The sequence below is a fragment of the Ranitomeya imitator genome, chromosome 1 (assembly GCF_032444005.1).
Source record: "Ranitomeya imitator isolate aRanImi1 chromosome 1, aRanImi1.pri, whole genome shotgun sequence".
In the NCBI taxonomy this organism is placed as follows: Eukaryota; Metazoa; Chordata; class Amphibia; order Anura; family Dendrobatidae; genus Ranitomeya; species Ranitomeya imitator.
The window spans coordinates 50,552,758-50,575,520 of record NC_091282.1 but is presented as its reverse complement, the minus strand read 5'-3'; the positions used below and the strand labels follow the sequence as shown (position 1 = coordinate 50,575,520).

Below are 22,763 nucleotides of genomic sequence, written 5' to 3'. Positions count from 1 at the left end.
GGCGAACACCCTATCGAATCTCTGACCAGGTGCAGCAGACTATGCGCCAAGAGATCGATGAGATGTTACAGCTGGGGGTGATTCGGCGGTCAAAGAGCGCGTGGGCATCACCTGTAGTTCTCGTGCCAAAGAAGGACCGGACCACCCGGTTCTGCGTGGACTACAGGGGGCTCAACGCCATCACAGCCTCGGATGCGCACCCAATGCCGCGCATGGAGGAGCTGCTTGAGAAGTTCGCTGGCGCAGATTACCTAACAATAATGGATCTGAGTCGAGGATACTGGCAGATTCCCCTGAGCCCCGAGGCGCAGGAGAAGTCCGCCTTTATCACGCCCTTCGGACTGTACGAGTCCACGGTCATGCCCTTCGGCATGAAGAATGCCCCTGCCACTTTCCAGCGGATGGTCAACCTCCTGCTTCAGGGACTGGAGACGTACGCCGTGGCATACTTGGATGACATTGCCATCTTCAGTCCCTCCTGGAAGGAACACCTGCAGCATCTCGAGGAGGTGCTCAGGCGAATTCACCAAGCAGGACTGACTATCAAGCCGGGAAAGTGTCAGATGGGCATGAGGGAGGTTCACTACCTGGGAAACCGGGTAGGCGAAGGCACCATGGAGCCAGTTCATGGCAATGGTGATGGGTTGGCCCGCCAGGGTGAACCTACTGAGGTGCCCATGGAGGCATACCGTGGGGTACTGCCTCCCTAGCGCACACCAAAAGGGGGAGGTGTCATGATATGGTATGAAATATCATAAGTAGTTCTCTAGCCTGTGTGGGCTAAGCCCCCTTCTTGGAGCAACAGTTTGTAGCTGCAAATTCCTGGCTTTCCTTCTCTGAGAGTATGGGGGAAGAGAGGTTTTATTGCTCTGGGGTCGTAAATTCCAGGCTCAGAGGAAAGTCCCTCACCCCTCCCACATTCTCTAGTTCAAACTGGAAAAGTGGCTCCAAGATTCAGGAAAGATTCTTTGTTTAGTTTTTGTTAGATATTAGGCAAACGATTTAAGCTAGAAATACGAAAATATATATTTTTATTCTCACTCGGTGTATCTACACAACCCGCGAAACACGAGCTTCTAACTCCATCTGGTAAAGAAGTAGGGATTTCTCTGGAAATATGTATCCCAGATAGGACATATTTGATCTCATTAGAATGCCCACGTTAATCTGAGATGAATGATGAGTTTGGTCTGACTCGGACATGTTTTGTAGTGAAGTTATAGAAATCAGAGAGAATAGTTTAAAGTTTAGGCAGAATGTAGAGAGAGGAGGGTCTGGATAAGCCAGCCTTTCTGTGATGTCACAGCCTTGAAAGTATAACTGGCTGCACACATCCCCAGCTGTGTCTCTGCTAGATTTCTTCCTGACTTCTTGTCCTCTCCTGAAGCCAGCAGCATCCCATGGACTGGGATATATGGAAACTGCCCTAGCCTGGTTGCCTGTCATGCTTTGAACATGTAAGTGTTGCTTTTTCTCATTTATTCCCTTTATGTTATAATTACCCTTGTACATATTGGCAATTGTCTCATTTGTAACTTCTTTATAAAATATTTTTTCATAAAGCACTGCCTAATTAATTTCAATGGAATATACTATTATATATTAGTTCGTTCATCCATGCTCTAAACTTACCCTGTCTTCTGAAGTGAAATACGCTACTGTTACTGTTGTGTTGGGTTAGCTTCGGACCCGTTTAATCGAAGCTGGTGGCAGCGAGAAGTGTGCAGACTTTTGGGTTATGTTGTAGCGGCTGCGACGTTAATAATTATTGTTCCTGCCTGAGTGGGAGTAGTTATCGCGTCGCTGCAGCGTGCCCAATAGCCAGTACATAGCAGGCAGCCTTTCTGGCGACTAATTACCCAGGGTGCAGTACCTAATCTGACCTGAGAGTAAGGGGGCGCCAGAGAGCTGCAAGTGTTAAGTGGAACTGTAAGCGGGATATACATAAATCCCTGCAGTTCGTGGTATATAGAAAAGCAGTGGGATACCTAGAATAAGCCCCTGCTGTATACTAAGAGGTCAATAGCCTTGTGTGTGGTTTTTTTCATCACATCGTGGAGTGGAGGGATAACTAAGATAAGCCCCCTGCACATGTGACCGCCGTCTGTTGGCCTAAAGTCACCTCAATCCGTGACGTAGGGGTGACGGTCACGGTGTGAATCCTGACCCATTGGTGACAGCGGTCAGGGGGAATCGTGACACCTCTGACCACACCCATTCACTAGTCACACCCATATCCACATCTCAACCACACCCATTTAGCACTGCTGATCACATTGTTCATAAAGAATAATTATAAACAAAAAAATATGGCCACACAGTGCTCCATATTGTATAATGGCCACACAGTGCTCCATACTGTATAACGACCCCACATGATGCTCAATACTGTATAATGGCCACACATGATGCTCAATACTGTATAATGACCCCACATGATGCTCAATGCTCAATACTGTATAATGGCCCCACATGATGCTCAATACTGTATAATGACCCCACATGATGCTCCATACTGTATAATGGCCCCACATGATGCTCAATACTGTATAATGACCCCACATGATGCTCAATACTGTATAATGACCCCACATGATACTCCATACTGTATATTGGCCGCGCATGATACTTCGTACTGTATAATGGCCACACACAGTTCTCCATACTGTATAATGACCCCACATGATGCTCAATACTGTATAATGACCCCACATGATACTCCATACTGTATATTGGCCGCACATGATACTTCGTACCGTATAATGGCCACACATAGCTACTCCTACACACGCGGCTGCGCTCCGTACACTTTGCATACACGGCTCCGCTCCATACACACGGCTCCGCTCCATACATCTCATACACACACGGCTCCGCTCCATACACCTTGTACACATTCAGCTCCGCTCCATACACCTCATACACGGCTCCGCTCCATACATCTCGTACACACGGCACTCCTCCGTACAGCTCATACACACACCGCTCCGCTCCATACACATTGCACAAGCTGCTCCGCTCCGTATACCTTGCACACACACGGCTCCGCTGCGTACACCTCATACACATACGGCTCCTCTCCATACATCTCGTACATACACGGCTCCGCTCTATACACATTGCACACACTGTTCCGCTCCGTATACCTTGCACACACACAGCTCCGCTGCGTACACCTCATACACATACGGCTCCTCTCCATAAATCTCGTACACACACGGCACTACTCCGTACACCTCGTACACACACGGCTCCGCTCTAGAAACATTGCACAAGCTGCTCCGCTCCGTATACCTTGTACACACATGGCTCTGCTCCGCACACCTCGTACACACGTGGCTCTGCTCTGTACACCTCGTACACACGTGGCTCTGCTCCGTACACCTTTCACACTCTGCTCTCATCCGCACACCTGTTACACACACGACTCCGCTCAATACACCTTTCACACGCTGCTCCGCACCGTACATCTTTCACATGCTGCTCTGTTCCGTACACCTCGTACACACGCGGCTGTGCTCCGTACACCTCGTACACACGCGGCTGTGCTCCGTACACCTCGTACACACGCGGCTGTGCTCCGTACACCTCGTACACACGCGGCTGTGCTCCGTACACCTCGTACACACGCGGCTATGCTCCGTACACCTCGTACACACGACTCCGCTCCGTACACCTTTCACATGCTGCTCCGCTCCGTACACACGCGGCTGTGCTCCGTACACCTCGTACACACGACTCCGCTCCGTACACCTTTCACATGCTGCTCCGCTCCGTACACCTCGTACACACGCGGCTGCGCTCCGTACACCTCGTACACACGCGGCTGTGCTCCGTACACCTCGTACACACGCGGCTCCGCTCCGTACACCTCGTACACACGCGGCTGCGCTCCGTACACATTTCACATGCTGCTCTGCTCCGTACACCTCGTACACACGCGGCTGTGCTCCGTACACCTCGTACACACGCAGCTGTGCTCCGTACACCTTTCACATGCTGCTCCGCTCCGTACACCTCGTACACACGCGGCTGTGCTCCGTACACCTTGTACACACGCGGCTGCGCTCCGTACACCTCGTACACACGCGGCTGTGCTCCGTACACCTCGTACACACGCGGCTGTGCTCCGTACACCTCGTACACACGCGGCTGTGCTCCGTACACCTCGTACACACGCGGCTGTGCTCCGTACACCTCGTACACACGCGGCTGTGCTCCGTACACCTCGTACACACGCGGCTGTGCTCCGTACACCTCGTACACACGCGGCTGTGCTCCGTACACCTTGTACACACGCGGCTGCGCTCCGTACACCTCGTACACACGTGGCTGCGCTCCGTACACCTCGTACACACGTGGCTGTGCTCCGTACACCTCGTACACACGCGGCTGTGCTCCGTACACCTCGTACACGCGGCTGTGCTCCGTACACCTTTCACATGCTGCTCCGCTCCGTACACCTCGTACACACGCGGCTGTGCTCCGTACACCTCGTACACACGCGGCTGTGCTCTGTACACCTCGTACACACGCGGCTGTGCTCCGTACACCTCGTACACACGCGGCTGTGCTCCGTACACCTCGTACACACGCGGCTGTGCTCCGTACACCTCGTACACACGCGGCTGTGCTCCGTACACCTCGTACACACGTGGCTGTGCTCCGTACACCTTGTACACACGCGGCTGTGCTCCGTACACCTTTCACAAGCTGCTCCGCTCCGTACACCTCGTACACACGCGGCTGTGCTCCGTACACCTTGTACACACGCGGCTGTGCTCCGTACACCTCGTACACACGCGGCTGTGCTCCGTACACCTTGTACACACGCGGCTGTGCTCCGTACACCTCGTACACACGCGGCTGTGCTCCGTACACCTTGTACACACGCGGCTGTGCTCCGTACACCTTTCACATGCTGCTCCGCTCCGTACACCTCGTACACACGCGGCTGTGCTCCGTACACCTCGTACACACGCGGCTGTGCTCCGTACACCTCGTACACACGTGGCTGTGCTCCGTACACCTTGTACACACGCGGCTGCGCTCCGTACACCTTTCACATGCTGCTCTGCTCCGTACACCTCGTACACACGCGGCTGTGCTCCGTACACCTCGTACACACGCGGCTGTGCTCCGTACACCTCGTACACACGCGGCTGCGCTCCGTACACCTCGTACACACGCGGCTGTGCTCCGTACACCTCGTACACACGCGGCTGCGCTCCGTACACCTCGTACACACGCGGCTGTGCTCCGTACACCTCGTACACACGCGGCTGTGCTCCGTACACCTCGTACACACGCGGCTGTGCTCCGTACACCTCGTACACACGCGGCTGTGCTCCGTACACCTCGTACACACGCGGCTGTGCTCCGTACACCTCGTACACACGCGGCTGTGCTCCGTACACCTCGTACACACGCGGCTGTGCTCCGTACATCTCGTACACACGCGGCTGTGCTCCGTACACCTCGTACACACGCGGCTGTGCTCCGTACACCTCGTACACACGCGGCTGTGCTCCGTACACCTCGTACACACGCGGCTGTGCTCCGTACACCTCGTACACACGCGGCTGCGCTCCGTACACCTCGTACACACGCGGCTGCGCTCCGTACACCTCGTACACACGCGGCTGCGCTCCGTACACCTCGTACACGCGGCTGCGCTCCGTACACCTCGTACACACGCGGCTGCGCTCCGTACACCTCGTACACACGCGGCTGTGCTCCGTACACCTTGTACACACGCGGCTGTGCTCCGTACACCTCGTACACACGCGGCTGTGCTCCGTACACCTTGTACACACGCGGCTGTGCTCCGTACACCTCGTACACACGCGGCTGTGCTCCGTACACCTTGTACACACGCGGCTGTGCTCCGTACACCTTGTACACACGCGGCTGTGCTCCGTACACCTTGTACACACGCGGCTGTGCTCCGTACACCTTGTACACACGCGGCTGTGCTCCGTACACCTTGTACACACGCGGCTGTGCTCCGTACACCTTGTACACACGCGGCTGTGCTCCGTACACCTTTCACATGCTGCTCCGCTCCGTACACCTCGTACACACGCGGCTGTGCTCCGTACACCTTGTACACACGCGGCTGTGCTCCGTACACCTCGTACACACGCGGCTGTGCTCCGTACACCTTGTACACACGCGGCTGTGCTCCGTACACCTTGTACACACGCGGCTGTGCTCCGTACACCTCGTACACACGCGGCTGTGCTCCGTACACCTTGTACACACGCGGCTGTGCTCCGTACACCTTGTACACACGCGGCTGTGCTCCGTACACCTTTCACATGCTGCTCCGCTCCGTACACCTCGTACACACGCGGCTGTGCTCCGTACACCTCGTACACACGCGGCTGTGCTCCGTAAACCTTTCACATGCTGCTCCGCTCCGTACACCTCGTACACACACGACTCCGCTCCATAGACCTTTCACACGCTGCTCTGATCCATACACCTCGTACACACACGGCTCTGCTACATCCACCCTGTAAACACCTCCTGACCTCACACATACGCTGCCTTACCCTCCTCCGGCGCCATGGCAACCAGCAAAGTCCTGTCCTCCTCCCGATCATGTGACCCCTGACTCCTCCCATCCTGTGACCTCATCACAGGTCCTGTGCACAGAGCAGCCATTATGTGGTGTGCTGCTGTGCGGGCCGGGTGCAGGGACTCGGAGCTCTCAGCTGACCGGGTGATATCACATACCTCCCAACCAGTGTGGGACAATTAATGTCCCGCCCGGGATCGCGGGGCTGACTGTCAAAATCAGGACAGTCCCGCTGGATCCGGGACGGTTGGGAGGTATGCTGTATGGGGACAGATTGATCTATTAGTGATTGTTCTGTTCCCATCATTCTTTCTCAGGTGGTGTAAAGAGGCCGGGAAACAAGCGAACGACTTCAGTATTGTCGATCACACACGTTTAGCGGCCTGAACTCAGCGCTTGTAAATACAATAGAAATAGTTCTGTGTGATGTGCAATATTTAAGCATTTGGGGCCACATATTAAACTTTTGCCTAGGGCCCCACTTTGCCTACATCCGGCCCTGAGAGGTAGTAATGGCAGAGACCGCTTTTCCCCCCAAAAAAAGGGCTGGATGATTTCCTCAGTACACATAATATTGCAGGATATAGATAATTTAATGACAAAATGGACAATAGGTGGAAAAAGGTTGAACTTGATGGACCGAGATCTTTTTGGATCTATGTAACTATGTTTTTTGTTTTTTTTAACTACTAAAAAAACATTCTGCAAGTTTGTTATCGCCGTCATTGTGTCACCGGGTCATTTTTACCTCACGCTGAGCGCCAAAACATTTGCGGGATCGTTTTTCTTGCCCATTTCACCGCAATAGGATTTTTTTTTTCCCATTTTACAGTTATATGATAAAATGAATGGAGTCATTAAAAAAAAAACTGGTCCTGCAAAAAAACCGACAAGTTCTGTAGGTGGCAAAATGAAGAAAACAAAATACGGCTCTTCTGAGGGAAGAAAAAATGTAAAAAGCCAAAGTGCAATTCTCTGCCTGCCTCCTTAAGGGGTTAATCAGCGTCTCATGAGCGGATTTTACTAGCAAAACAAACCTGATGTGAAAATGTTCCAAAAAATATAAAACTGCAGATTTTACTGAATGAAAAAAAAAAAAAAAGTTTTTGCAGTTAAATCATTTCAATCATCAAATCAGGTGTTTTCCAGGCGGAAGCTAAAGTGTTAATAAAAAAAAGGCCACTAGAATCTGCAATCTCTGTCTCCCTGTCCCTACTATGGTAATAAAGCAAAGAACGCTGCACGGAGGAACAATGGCACGGGGGAATCATGGTCTTCACAAATATGGCCGCCAATTGACATTTTGTGTTTCCTGTGCGACCTCCAGCGTCTGGACGCTTTTGATTGGCTCATGGATGTGACGTCACCGCGCTCTCGGCGGCTTGATTTGAAAATTCTCCGATGCCGGCGCGGCTGTCAGGTCGGTGACTGCGGGGTTACTAATATAGTGCGTGCGGGGCAGAGAGGCACCGGAGGAGGAGGAGGAGGAGGTGCGTGCAGTGCGGGATGTCTGCGGGCACCGGAGGAGGAGGTGCGTGCAGTGCGGGATGTCTGCGGGCAGCGGGAAGGTTTTTTTTTTTGCTTCTGGTGTTGGGGCGAGAATGCGGTGTGACGTCATGGACAGTGGCCCCATGACGGTATATGGTTCCCCATAACTCTTAATTGCCGGTGGTACAGATTGGCACGGCGATCCCTGCGAGTGGGGGGTGCAGACTGGCACGGGGATCCCTGCGAGTGGGGGGTGCAGACTGGCACTGCGGTCCCTGCGAGTGGGGGGTGCAGACTGGCACGGGGATCCCTGCGAGTGGGGGGTGCAGACTGGCACGGGGATCCCTGCGAGTGGGGGGTGCAGACTGGCACTGCGGTCCCTGCGAGTGGGGGGTGCAGACTGGCACGGGGATCCCTGCGAGTGGGAGGTGCAGACTGGCACGGGGATCCCTGCGAGTGGGAGGTGCAGACTGGCACGGGGATCCCTGCGAGTGGGGGGTGCAGACTGGCACGGGGATCCCTGCGAGTGGGAGGTGCAGACTGGCACGGGGATCCCTGCGAGTGGGGGGTGCAGACTGGCACGGGGATCCCTGCGAGTGGGAGGTGCAGACTGGCACGGGGATCCCTGCGAGTGGGGGGTGCAGACTGGCACGGGGATCCCTGCGAGTGGGAGGTGCAGACTGGCACGGCGATCCCTGCGAGTGGGGGGTGCAGACTGGCACGGGGATCCCTGCGAGTGGGGGGTGCAGACTGGCACGGCGATCCCTGCGAGTGGGAGGTGCAGACTGGCACGGGGATCCCTGCGAGTGGGGGGTGCAGACTGGCACGGGGATCCCTGCGAGTGGGGGGTGCAGACTGGCACGGGGATCCCTGCGAGTGGGGGGTGCAGACTGGCACGGGGATCCCTGCGAGTGGGGGGTGCAGACTGGCACGGGGATCCCTGCGAGTGGGGGGTGCAGACTGGCACGGGGATCCCTGCGAGTGGGGGGTGCAGACTGGCACGGGGATCCCTGCGAGTGGGAGGTGCAGACTGGCACGGGGATCCCTGCGAGTGGGGGGTGCAGACTGGCACGGGGATCCCTGCGAGTGGGGGGTGCAGACTGGCACGGGGATCCCTGCGAGTGGGGGGTGCAGACTGGCACGGGGATCCCTGCGAGTGGGAGGTGCAGACTGGCACGGGGATCCCTGCGAGTGGGGGGTGCAGACTGGCACGGGGATCCCTGCGAGTGGGAGGTGCAGACTGGCACGGGGATCCCTGCGAGTGGGGGGTGCAGACTGGCACGGGGATCCCTGCGAGTGGGAGGTGCAGACTGGCACGGCGATCCCTGCGAGTGGGGGGTGCAGACTGGCACGGGGATCCCTGCGAGTGGGGGGTGCAGACTGGCACGGCGATCCCTGCGAGTGGGAGGTGCAGACTGGCACGGGGATCCCTGCGAGTGGGGGGTGCAGACTGGCACGGGGATCCCTGCGAGTGGGGGGTGCAGACTGGCACGGGGATCCCTGCGAGTGGGGGGTGCAGACTGGCACGGGGATCCCTGCGAGTGGGGGGTGCAGACTGGCACGGCGATCCCTGCGAGTGGGGGGTGCAGACTGGCACGGGGATCCCTGCGAGTGGGGGGTGCAGACTGGCACGGGGATCCCTGCGAGTGGGAGGTGCAGACTGGCACGGGGATCCCTGCGAGTGGGGGGTGCAGACTGGCACGGGGATCCCTGCGAGTGGGGGGTGCAGACTGGCACGGGGATCCCTGCGAGTGGGGGGTGCAGACTGGCACGGGGATCCCTGCGAGTGGGGGGTGCAGACTGGCACGGGGATCCCTGCGAGTGGGGGGTGCAGACTGGCACGGGGATCCCTGCGAGTGGGGGGTGCAGACTGGCACGGGGATCCCTGCGAGTGGGGGGTGCAGACTGGCACGGGGATCCCTGCGAGTGGGGGGTGCAGACTGGCACGGGGATCCCTGCGAGTGGGGGGTGCAGACTGGCACGGGGATCCCTGCGAGTGGGGGGTGCAGACTGGCACGGGGATCCCTGCGAGTGGGGGGTGCAGACTGGCACGGGGATCCCTGCGAGTGGGGGGTGCAGACTGGCACGGGGATCCCTGCGAGTGGGGGGTGCAGACTGGCACGGGGATCCCTGCGAGTGGGGGGTGCAGACTGGCACGGGGATCCCTGCGAGTGGGGGGTGCAGACTGGCACGGGGATCCCTGCGAGTGGGGGGTGCAGACTGGCACGGGGATCCCTGCGAGTGGGGGGTGCAGACTGGCACGGGGATCCCTGCGAGTGGGGGGTGCAGACTGGCACGGGGATCCCTGCGAGTGGGGGGTGCAGACTGGCACGGGGATCCCTGCGAGTGGGGGGTGCAGACTGGCACGGGGATCCCTGCGAGTGGGGGGTGCAGACTGGCACGGGGATCCCTGCGAGTGGGGGGTGCAGACTGGCACGGGGATCCCTGCGAGTGGGGGGTGCAGACTGGCACGGGGATCCCTGCGAGTGGGGGGTGCAGACTGGCACGGGGATCCCTGCGAGTGGGGGGTGCAGACTGGCACGGGGATCCCTGCGAGTGGGGGGTGCAGACTGGCACGGGGATCCCTGCGAGTGGGGGGTGCAGACTGGCACGGGGATCCCTGCGAGTGGGGGGTGCAGACTGGCACGGGGATCCCTGCGAGTGGGGGGTGCAGACTGGCACGGGGATCCCTGCGAGTGGGGGGTGCAGACTGGCACGGGGATCCCTGCGAGTGGGGGGTGCAGACTGGCACGGGGATCCCTGCGAGTGGGGGGTGCAGACTGGCACGGGGATCCCTGCGAGTGGGGGGTGCAGACTGGCACGGGGATCCCTGCGAGTGGGGGGTGCAGACTGGCACGGGGATCCCTGCGAGTGGGGGGTGCAGACTGGCACGGGGATCCCTGCGAGTGGGGGGTGCAGACTGGCACGGGGATCCCTGCGAGTGGGGGGTGCAGACTGGCACGGGGATCCCTGCGAGTGGGGGGTGCAGACTGGCACGGGGATCCCTGCGAGTGGGGGGTGCAGACTGGCACGGGGATCCCTGCGAGTGGGGGGTGCAGACTGGCACGGCGATCCCTGCGAGTGGGGGGTGCAGACTGGCACGGCGATCCCTGCGAGTGGGGGGTGCAGACTGGCACGGCGATCCCTGCGAGTGGGGGGTGCAGACTGGCACGGCGATCCCTGCGAGTGGGGGGTGCAGACTGGCACGGCGATCCCTGCGAGTGGGGGGTGCAGACTGGCACGGCGATCCCTGCGAGTGGGGGGGTGCAGACTGGCACGGCGATCCCTGCGAGTGGGGGGGTGCAGACTGGCACGGCGATCCCTGCGAGTGGGGGGTGCAGACTGGCACGGCGATCCCTGCGAGTGGGGGGTGCAGACTGGCACTGCGATCCCTGCGAGTGGGGGGGTGCAGACTGGCACTGCGATCCCTGCGAGTGGGGGGTGAAGACTGGCACGGCGATCCCTAGCAGCTCGTGTCGTAGTCCCCCATAATATTGCTGGTTGCAGTTTTGCTATAATGGAGGGAGCAGCTGTGCTCTTATATCAGAATTGGCCATACTGCCACCATAACAGCACCGCCACAATCCGTCACGACAGAATCTGCCCCTGCGCCCCATTACAATTCTTCTCATAGTGCCCCCAGAATAACCTACAGGGACCCAATAAAAGCAGCCTCAGTGTCTGCCAGTGTCGGCGTGCACCAGGATGGGGCAGTCAGTGACCTGTAACCAGAGCGTGGCGCAGTATCGCCATCATTGTGCCCGTGTAACAGAACCACCTGCCGCTTGTGTGGACGTCCTCCTCCTCTGCCACCTTGGTGCAGTCTCTGAGTATAATGCCCCTTCACCACGACTAACGCCCTCCATCCTGCTCAGCCCCATTACCAGCCTCTCGAACCCCATTTTGGCCCCGACACTCATCACTGCCTTAATTTTCTTTCCCAGTGACAGATGGAGACCCCCGACATGGATGATTTATGTTTTCACATCAATTCCAAAATTTCTATCATCAAGAAGACCTTGCAGTTACGTCACATCGGTGAGTGATCCCTAATGTCAGCTGGTGCACCCCACAATGTTCTGTAGGCGGGCGCTGTGTGTATTCCTTATAAGGACTTATGACATCATAGCTGTCCCCCAAGGAGCCACAATGCAGGGGTCCGTTCCTGGTACAACTGTCAATGCATCACATTCATGGGGAGATGGTTAAAGGATATAAAGTATAACGAGTGCTATATAATATGTACCACGAACATAATGAGGTCCAAGCCTCCTTGGAAGAAATTAATATTAGAAAATCCTATTTAGGACTAAAAAAAATGTATTCAGATTGAAATAACATATTTACCACTTTTCCCACTTACGTGCGTTTCGACACGTCAGCTTCCTCAGGAACATTTTCATTTTTACCCTTTTTGTTCTTTATTCTTCTTTTTTTTTTCCCCAAGATTTGTAAGTTTTTTTTATTTTTCCATCAACGTAGCCGTACCAGGATTTGTTTTCCGTGGGACGAGTCAGTCGTAGTTTTGAATGACGCCATTCATTTTTCAGTATGGATGGCAAGAAGAACAAACAAATCAAGCCAGACATGTCATTGGAAGCAAGGATCACCAAGCTACGACTTACCTACTATGGACACATCATAGAGAGCGATCACTGGAGAAGGACGTCATGGAAGAACAGAAGGAACAAGGCGAAGCAGAATACCAGCAACCGATGGCTCGATACAATCAAGATAACAGTGGAGAAGACCCTGGTGGACCTATCTAGGCTTGTACAAGATCGATGTTCCTACTTTTTCCCCCCCCCCCAGTAGACTTGACCCTACACTCGCCTGATCGCTTGTACTATACGCTATAGTGGTTCAGTATCACAGCATACATTAAAACCACTGTCTGCTATGAAGCCTAGCACTTGAATGGTGGTAACGGGGGTGTTCAGCAGGCCCCTACTGTCAATGAAACCCATAGACGCCAGATAATCTCATCACGTTGGGGTGATCGGCGCATGTATGGAAGGTTCACCAGCATTGTGCCACTTAAATGCTACTATTGGAAATAGGAGCTTCCCTTTTTCTTTTTTTTTTTTTAAAGTCTTTAACCCCTTGATGACATTTGACGTACATTTTCGTCATATGAGCGTTCTCGCATGCTGAGCCTGCATTTTTCCTGGCAGATGATGTGTATGATTTAATGGGAACCTGTCAGCTCATTTTTTCGCATATAAGCTTTGGCCACCACCATTAGGGGCTTATCTACAGCATTCTGTAATGCTGTAGATAAGCCCCCAATGTAATGTAACCTGCGACACCCATCGGACCGGACCACCCCCGGGTGAGTATAATCTAACTTGTTTTTCTCATCTTTCAGGTTACATTGGGGGCTTATCTAAAGCATTACAGAATGCTGTAGATAAGCCCCTAATGGCGGTGGTCAAAGCTTATATGCGAAAAATGAGCTGACAGGTTCCCTTTAATCGGCCAACATGTGCCTTAACAGCCACGGGTGGAGTGGAGCTGTTAATTGTCAATCTTTGACAGCAGCATGTAACACGCGCCAGCAGTGAGCGCGTCATTCCACACTCCCCTTGGCCCGCCTGTGACGTGACCATGGGGTTGCCATGATAGCCCGAGATTTTCTGAAGACTCCTGTGCTTGTCATGACGATTCTTCTGTGAACGCCGGCCTGTGACTGACATTCATGGGAGATTGTGATTTTCTCTATACATAACAGGGCTGATGCACTGCTATGTATAGCACAGACCATTGCAGCTTCAAGTATGGTGTCATTCAAAAGTACAACTCGTCCCTTCAAAGAACAAGCCCTCATTTGCCTGTGTGTACAGAAAAATAAAAAAGCTACGGCTCTTGGAAGAAGGGGAGAAAAAAAAAATTGTCCCCATTTGTACACAGGTCAGGACCCGTCGTTGGGGAACGTGCTCCGTAAAGTGGCTCATGAGCTGCACCTGCTGTGCGAGCTTCTGAATAAAGTGGAGACAGAAGTTCAGAGGCAAGAAGCTATCGCAAAGTCTCTGAAGGTAAGATGGGGGGGAGACATGGCTCCTGTAGCCGGGGTTGTTGCAGTATTCATTAGTGATGAGCGAACGTGGTCGGATAAGGTGTTATCTGAGCATGCACAGGTGCTAACCGATTGCCTATCAAATATGCAATCCCTGCATGTGTTGCGCCTGTTAAAACAGCCGCGGGGGCTCGAACATATTATTCGAGTACGTCGAAGCCCCTCGGTTAGCGCCTGAGCATGCTCAGATAACACCTTATCCGAGCACATTCACTCATCACTATTCACCATGGGTAGAGCAAGTGCCGAACATCGTGTCCAAGGCCAAGAGGTGTAAAGGTTGGGAGGGGGACAAATCTGAATATGTAATATACAGCAGAGGTGGAAAAAAGTGTCTCCTGCCCTACATATATTCAGAAAATGGATGATCACCATATTAAGATTCAGGTCTTTTTATTATTTCTTTTTATTTATTTTTGAATACCATTTTGCCAAACATGCATGCAAGAGAAACATTTCTGTTAAGTTTTGTTTTAGTATTTTACATGTTTTTACAGTTAAAGGGACATCAGATATGTCCTTATTATTTCCTGGTTTTGGGCCATTTACTTCTAAAAAGTGTGATTTGTTATACAAGTTGAAATTCCCCCCAAAAAAAGTTGAAAGTCTGCAAAACACAAAGAAAACAAAAATGAAATGATTTGTATTTCTCTTGTAGCCATATTTTATTCACAGCAGAACATAGCTTAGCCGATCAGAAGGTGAACGTTGGATATTTTTTCCCCTTTTTATTTCAAAGAATTTACTCATTTAGAAATGTTAATTTTGTAGAAGAAACCATCTCTGCCTTTTTCTATTACTCCTAATTTACAGATATCTAGAGATGTCACTATATACAGTATCTGTACACTGTGCCTGTAAAGAAGAACATTATTTAGACCTTTTAGGCAAAGAAAATCATCGAATACTTAGTGGTGCAACATTGCTACAGCTCCTGCCTGCCATGATAGAAGTTGTGAGTTTGTATCACAAGACAAGCTTTCCCGGAAGTATTTTGCTGTGTTCCGGGACATAGTGCGCCGGCGCATGCGCACTAATGCTTTTCGGCTTTGCCCGCAGTTGGGCAAAGCATACTGCGCGTGCGCAAGACAAGATTGCCTTGCGCAGGCGTGTACTACGGAGGACAGCGAATGAACTTCAATCCAATATTGCGGCCAGCATGCAGCCAGCGGGTAAGGAAAGGGTGAATTAAACACCCGAAAACTCCGCCCATATGACCCAAAAAAGGTCCCGCCAAATTAAGGTGACAGGTTCCCTTTCAAAAAATAAAAACGTAACTGTATATGTCTTCCTCCCTACAGAAAGAAGGTATTAAAAAGCAAATTTCCGGTTTCCGTTTTTGTACTCTCCTTCTTCCATGAGCCATAAAGTTTTTATTAATATGGTTTTTGTGATACATGTGACGTTTTGATCACTTGTTGCAGCATATTGATGGCCTATCCATAGATTATCGGAGGCGAACGTCGTCTCCATCGATCAGTGGCTGTACCTAATGATGTACCAGCAGGAGCTTTTACGTTGCTTTTTGGCCGCAAACACTGGCAATGCACCGGACTGCTGGGTCCAGTTTTCATCTGATCGGTGAGGGTGCCAGGTGTCGGACCCCCACCGAAGTGTGTCAATCCTGGGCAGCATCCTTACATCCATGCAAATGATGGAAAGCTATAGAAGAGGATTATCTGACCCTGGGAGCTATAGATTTAGGTACGTGACTTATTCTTTCTCCTTTAGGAGCTGCAGGTGACTCTAGAGAGCGACGCCAAGGAAGCGGCTGATCTCGGCGACAATATCCCACCTCACCTTCCGAAGAAATGTCCAAACAGGTACAGGTCCGGGCAAATCCAGTCGCCGCCATCTTCTCACTTGTTTTAGGCGCTTATTACTCTTGCCCGTTGGCTTCTTATTGCCAGTGCTGGATTAAAATAATAAGAACGGATGTAACTTACCTTCCCCAGGTTCAGACCTCTGCAGACGACATGATCGGCTGCAGCGGTGATGCGCGCTGCACATCTGATTGTATTATTATGAGCTAGCACTGGTCAGAAAGCTATAAGCGGAGCGGGCAGTGTTATCGGCCCATGTAAGGGGCTTGTGTTATACATCAGTGACGGCGGGGATAAGGTGTTGTCATGGCGGGTACTGTGGGGATACATCATAAATGTCTGAGTGTCAGCAGCGCTAGGCCAGCTCCGTGCACTGTCTCCGTTGGTCAGGCTCATTGTAGTCCGCCCACATTCATCCCCTCCTTGTAGCCGTCCACCCCTGAGACGCCTTTCCGCATGTGACTCCGGATGGTGCAAAATGGCCGTTCCCACCTGTCCCCCCTCTTTCACCACTGGGATTACAGACTTCAGCTTCTGAATATTAATATTTTGTGTCTTTTACCAGTAATTCGGTCCCAGGCGAGGCGCCTCCAGCAGAAGTTAAGGTCATCGCTCCAGAGCCGTCGAAGAAGAAGCCCGTCAAAGAGAAGCCCATCAAGGAAATGGAGCTGATTACGGTGCAGGAATTTGCCAAAGTGCCAGCGTAAGTGATCGCGGGTAGAAATAGAAAAGGTCCGTTTACTCCGGCAAATAAGAAAGCCGTAATGCCGTACATCGAGCAATAGAAGTGAACTGGTCGTGTACTACAGTCATTTGTGAACGTTTTCACCTCCCCCTTGGCTTTTTACTTACTTTGTTACCTTACAATCTGTGTATAAATATTTGTGTGTGATACATCCGCACTAAATAGTCTGCATTAGCGAAGTGAGAAAAATATAGTCATAGCTTAAATTTAAGGGATCAAAAAACTGGCATGTGCATATGTATTCACCCCTTTTTGCTATGAAGCCCTTAAAAATTTCCAGTGTAAGCCATTCCCTTAATAAATCTCATGGCAACATGTGAAAAACTCAGAGACTTCTCCAAAGCAACTTGCATCTGTAAGGCTAGGGTCACATTGCGTTAGTGCAATCCGTTTAGCGCTAGCGGATTGCGCTAACGCAATGTTTTCTATGGGGCTGCGGTCGGGGTCGCGGCAACGTCCCCGCTCTCGCAGATCCCCGATCTGCGAGAGCGGGGAACGGACCGCGGGCGCGCCTCGGACGCTGCAAGTCCGCGGCGCGCCAGGAATCACCGGCGCGTCGCTAGCGCGTGCCGAACATGGCACGCGCTAGTGAAGCGCGTTCCCATTGCCTTCAATGGGCGCGTTAACGGACGCGTTGCACGGCGTTAATTTCGCCGTGCAACGCTGTCCGTTAAACGCGGTCCCATAACGCAATGGGAACCTAGCCTAATTGCTGCAAAATGAGGATCTACAAAGCACTGACTTTAGGGGGGTGAATAGTTAGGCACACTGAAGCTTTCAGTTATTTAGTCCTGTTTGTTGTTTGCTTCAAGATAAAAAGAAAACCGAATGTTCATGTTCTTTATATGGACTGATGCAGACCCTCCAAAAAAAAAAAAAAAAAATTGAAAATCCAGCTTGTGAGGTAGCAAATAATGAAAACTGCCAAGGGGGTGAATACTTTGTCAAGTCACTGTATAACCTGGAAATATACAATGTGCAATCACAGTGGAAGCTGCTGCGGAGATCGGAGGCGTCCCCTCACATTTCTGTCTTAGATAATATACGTATTGCCCCATCTAATCGACATATGATGCTGATCCGCGTGTGGCTCCCCTCCGTGTTGTTTTTAAAAAAAAAAAAAAAAAAAAAAAACTTTTGTAAATTTAATTTTCAAATCCACACGAGAAAAGTTCCCACAGAAATATATAATTTTTTTTTTTGCACTTTTTTTTTTTTTACTCTCCTATTGACAAGTCTAGTGGAATCTCTCCTCTGTCGCACTTATAGGGGGAAATGTAGATTAGATATAGGTTTCTGTTTGCAGGATGCTTGCGCTTTAGAGCAGAGGTGTCAAACTGCATTCCTCGAGGGCTGCAAACAGGTCATGTTTTCCAGGATTTCCTTAGTATTGCACAGAATCATTCTGTGCAGGTGATTAAATTATCACCTGTGCAACACAAGGAAATCCTGAAAACATGACCTGTTTGCAGCCCTCGAGGAATGCAGTTTGACACCCCTGCTTTAGAGCTTCTTTAGTAGCGGAGATCCTGTAAACAGCATCCTAGATCTCAGCATCACGATGAGTTCTCCTTCAGTGGAAGTCTTCAAACAGGCTGGACAGACATCTGTCTGGGATGATTTAGTGACTGCTGCATTGAGCAGGGGGTTGGACATGATGACCCTGGAGGTCCCTTCCAACTCTAAGATTCTATGATTCTATGGCGAATTATTTATATAGCACCATTAATTCCATGGTGCTGTACATGAGAAGGGGTTACATCAAAATACAGGGTAGGCCACAGAGGAGGATGTTGCAGTAGTTGAGGTGAGAGATGATTAGGGCATGCACAAGCATTTTGGTAGAGTGAGGGTTAAGGAAAGGACGGGTTCTGGAAATATTTTTGAGCTGTAGGTGACAGGAGGTGACGAGAGCTTGGATGTGGGGTTTGAAGGACAGGGCAGAGTCAGGGGTTACTCCGAGGCAGCGGATTTTGGGGACAGGGGAAAGTGTGATTTCATTTATTTTGATAGATAGATCAGGTAGGGAAGATGTGCGAGATTGATGAAAGATAATTAGTTCAGATTTGTCCACATTGAGCTTGAGGAAACGAGAGAAGGAGGAGAAGGATTTGGCTGATAGGCACTCTGGGACTTCAATGGAAGGCCTCAAACAGAGGCTGGACAAACATCTGTCTGAGATGGTTTAGTGACTCCTGCATTGAGTAGGGAGTTGGACACGGTGACCCTGGAGGCCCCTTCTAAGGGCTCCTTTCCACTTGCGAGATAAACGTCCGTGTCTCGCATGTGAAAACAAAGCTCTGGCGCCGGCGCTTGGGAGCGGAGCGTGCGGCTCCATGTATTGCTATGCAGCCGCACTCTCCGCTTCCAAGTGCCGGCGCCACAGCTTGGTTTTCAAATGCGAGACACGGACATTTATCTCGCAAGTGGAAAGGAGCCCTAGCTCTAATATTCTATGACTCCTATAAGTTAGATTGGTTACCTGCTCTTAGACTTGAATCTTGCTACGTTTGCCAAGGCGTATGTTTTCCCGTGACCCAGCAATGTGATGCCAGACTTAATCCGCTAAACCGTGCTTCAACGTTCCCCCTGCACAGATATTTGAAGAACCGCCTGACGTACGAGCAGGTCAACCACTTTATAGAAGAAGTCAACAAGGCTGTGGTGGACAAGTACAAGATTGTACATCAACCTTTTAAGACGCTGAACAACGTAGCCAGGAGGCAGCTGGGGAGATTTAAAGAAGAGGAGACGCCAGACACGAAAGGTAGGTAATGTGCTATATCAGGCGGCATTAGATAGGGGGGTGCAAAAATACTGAAAGTCCGATGAGAACCCTGGGCTCGATGCGGAAGAGTTTCCCTCAGTTGCTGGCATTGTAAGTTATTATGGATCTGATACATACAAGGGTGGATTGTGGCCTTATTGTCCTGTACCTCGGTGGTTGAACCTTCTTTGGTGAAAGTTACATAGTTTGGGATGTTCTCCAAAAGTGTCTGACCCCTTCAATCTCTCAAACTCATTAGATGCTACATAGTATTTGGGCTTTCTACCTCTTTAAAGGGACTCTGTCACCTGAATTTGGCGGGACTGGTTTTGGGTCATATGGGCGGAGTTTTCGGGTGTTTGATTCACCCTTTCCTTACCCGCTGGCTGCATGCTGGCTGCAATATTGGATTGAAGTTCATTCTCTGTCCTCCATAGTACACGCCTGCGCAAAGCAATCTTGCCTTGCGCAGGCGTGTACTACGGAGGACAGAGAATGAACTTCAATCCAATATTGCAGCCAGCATGCAGCCAGCGGGTAAGGAAAGGGTGAATCAAACACCCGAAAACTCCGCCCATATGACCCAAAACCAGTCCCGCCAAATTCAGGTGACAGGTTCCCTTTAACCACTTTGCACATATGGACGTAACTATATGTCCTACTCTGGGGTGACCGCGTGTGGCGGTGGGTCAGGAGCTCACTCCAAACGTGGCAGATACCGGCTACATTAAATAGCCGGCATCTGTCTGTAACAGGCTCCATCTGAGTCGGCTGTTGTTAACTTTTTACGCTGTCAGTCTCTGACGTCGATATATAAATGACGTCACAGCGGGAGCAAAAATGTGCTGGTTCCCATCGGTCTCCCGTGACCCGATCCTTGGGCTCCGATGGGTTACTACGACAGACATCACCGCCACCTTGATCTTACTCTGAAGCTCATCTATATGCTGAGCGTCAAAGGAGACACTATGTACAGCGATATTGAAGCATATAGTATAAATGACAATCTCGAGTCCAAGTTCCCCAAGGGGACTAAAAATACAAAACTTTTTTTTTTTTAAATATAAAAATTTTAATTGCCTTCCTTTTTCTTCCATTAAAAAAAAAAAAAGACAAATTTTCTATCGTCGTGTCAGTAAAAGTCGGATCTATCAAAGGTATCCCGATCAGTCAACGACTTAATGAGAGAAAAGACAAAATGCCAGAATTGCAATTTTTTTTTTGGGGGGGGGGGGGAAGGGGGATCACATACTATGAAAAGAGAGTGAAACGTCACATGGATCCCAAAATGGTAAGAAAAAAAATGTCAGCTCAGGATGCCAGCAACAAGCCCTCTCACAGCTCCATTAATAGAAAAGTAAAAATGTTATGCGTCCTTGAAAATGGCGACAAAAACCAACATTTGTTAATTTCTTTTGTTTTTTTTCCTTCCACCAGTTCATCATTCTCGGAACTCTTCCCCCCCCCCCCCCCCCCCCCTTTATTCAGTACATTATATGGTAAAATGAATAATGTTGTTCAAATCTACAACTCGCCCTGCATAGAAACGAGCCTTCAATGGGCTATGAGAGCAAAAACATATATATATATATATATATATATATGTCTACAGCAGAACTGTTGGGGTGGATGAGCGGGCTGTAGTTGAGGACAGGAGACAATTCTTGTTCTTGTAGGTAGTAATCACTACTATTTCTTCAGCTAATAACTCTTTATTTTACCCCCAAGGACAATTTTTTATAGTGGAAGCAGATATCAAAGAATTCACCCAGTTGAAGGTGGATAAGCGCTTCCATAGCATGCTGAGCATCCTGAGACACTGCTGCCGCATCCGGGAGCTGCGCGGGAAAGGAATCGTCCGGTATGTCATCTGCTAACCACTCGTGGACAAGGCGTCCCACCCCAGCCGGGACCACGCTGCAGATGAAGGAAGACGACAGACGGAATGGGAAACTGTCAGCAAGCTGCCCTGTTAGAACTGTTCACTTTTGACCTTGACGTTAAGGCCTCCCACCTCCATACACTCTGGACAAAGAGTCGTCTGAAGCCGCCGATCTTAGCAGGATCAGCTGACAGTCTGTGTGCGGCGGCCCCCAACTCTTACCCAATCGATGATGTGGGATTTCAACGGCTGATCCTTTTGATCTCCAGTTGAAAAGCTGCTGTCAGAGGGGTCTGTATCATATAGGCGCTCCCATCTGAGTGTTCCCGTGTATGGGGGAGTCTGGGGAAAAAAGACATCGTTCAGCCGACAGCTATCTATTGTGTATGGGGGTCTTTACATTATAGGGGTATTCCCATCCCTATAGTAGGTGTAATAATATTAGCAAATACCTCCAATTAGAAATGTAGTATAGTTCTTCTGATAAGCTATGTCGCTTACCACATGTGCAGGGCATTGCAGTAGCTTAGGTATCCATGGTTACGACCACTAACAACTAACTGTTACTATACGAGTGGTCATAACCATGGATACAGAAGCTACTGCAATGCCCTAACCATAGGGTAAGCGACATAGCTTATCAGAAGAACTATACTACATTTCTAATTGGAGTTATTTAAGTATTACAATATTGAATTTACTCTATATAACTGTTGTATCAATAAATGTTCTACAACTTTCCTATATACTGTGAATTTCACTTTTTCATGTTTGTTCAGCTCATACTTTAACCCATGATATCTGGGGCTGGTTTCTGACTATTGCGGTGATTCTGGGTCCATTTTGTGGCTGAGAATCACTTCTGCAACTGTGATCCTGGCTGAGATACAGCCTGGTAACATGCCCCAACACACACCTCTCGGCCGCTGCCGAGGAACTGACGGGCTGCAGCAGAGACAGGAGAGCGGTCACGTCACTGTGCATCACACCAGCAAAGTAATGAAAAACAAATGAGAAAACAAAAGGGATTTTTTACCCTTCGCCACGACAGCACCCCACATGAGAGAGAGGGATCCGCCCATAGGAACAGGAAACCTACAGAATAAAAGGAGGCGGTCCCCTCTCCTCCTCAGTTTAGGTTTCCTGTTCCTACAGGGACCCGGCTTACCTACAGATGAAGAGGATCCCTGGGCCATGCACCCGCCTGCACCGGTTTCTGTGGGAACGGCAGGGGCTGCGGTACCAGAAGCAGCGGCGGGGGAGCCCCTGCTTGCAGCCTCCCCCCTCGTCTGGCCAAACATCCACGGTCCGGGTCCGGTCACCGTAGGTCCGGCCGGCACTGTGAGGACGCGCGCGCTGCAGCGGCCGGCTTAATAGCCTCTGGCGGCCGCATGGTGAG

At 52.2% G+C, this 22,763-nt stretch overlaps 1 protein-coding gene across 4 annotated transcripts; it reads left to right on the top strand.

Moving 5' to 3' along the window:
* Positions 1–1,327: 1,327 nt before the first annotated feature.
* SKA1 (spindle and kinetochore associated complex subunit 1) lies at positions 1,328–22,108 on the top strand. 4 transcript variants are annotated; one of them, XM_069746312.1, is made up of 7 exons: positions 1,328–1,457; positions 12,016–12,109; positions 13,982–14,106; positions 15,879–15,970; positions 16,536–16,673; positions 19,313–19,482; positions 21,211–22,108. In XM_069746312.1, exons 2-7 carry the CDS (start codon positions 12,022–12,024, stop codon positions 21,357–21,359), a joined length of 762 nt encoding a protein of 253 aa, XP_069602413.1. In that variant the 5' UTR covers positions 1,328–1,457; positions 12,016–12,021; the 3' UTR covers positions 21,360–22,108. The 4 variants fall into 4 exon arrangements, with proteins under 4 accessions (XP_069602413.1, XP_069602392.1, XP_069602403.1 ...); XM_069746291.1 differs by lacking the exon at positions 1,328–1,457 and adding an exon at positions 7,920–8,003; XM_069746302.1 differs by lacking the exon at positions 1,328–1,457 and adding an exon at positions 8,012–8,114.
* Positions 22,109–22,763: the final 655 nt, after the last annotated feature.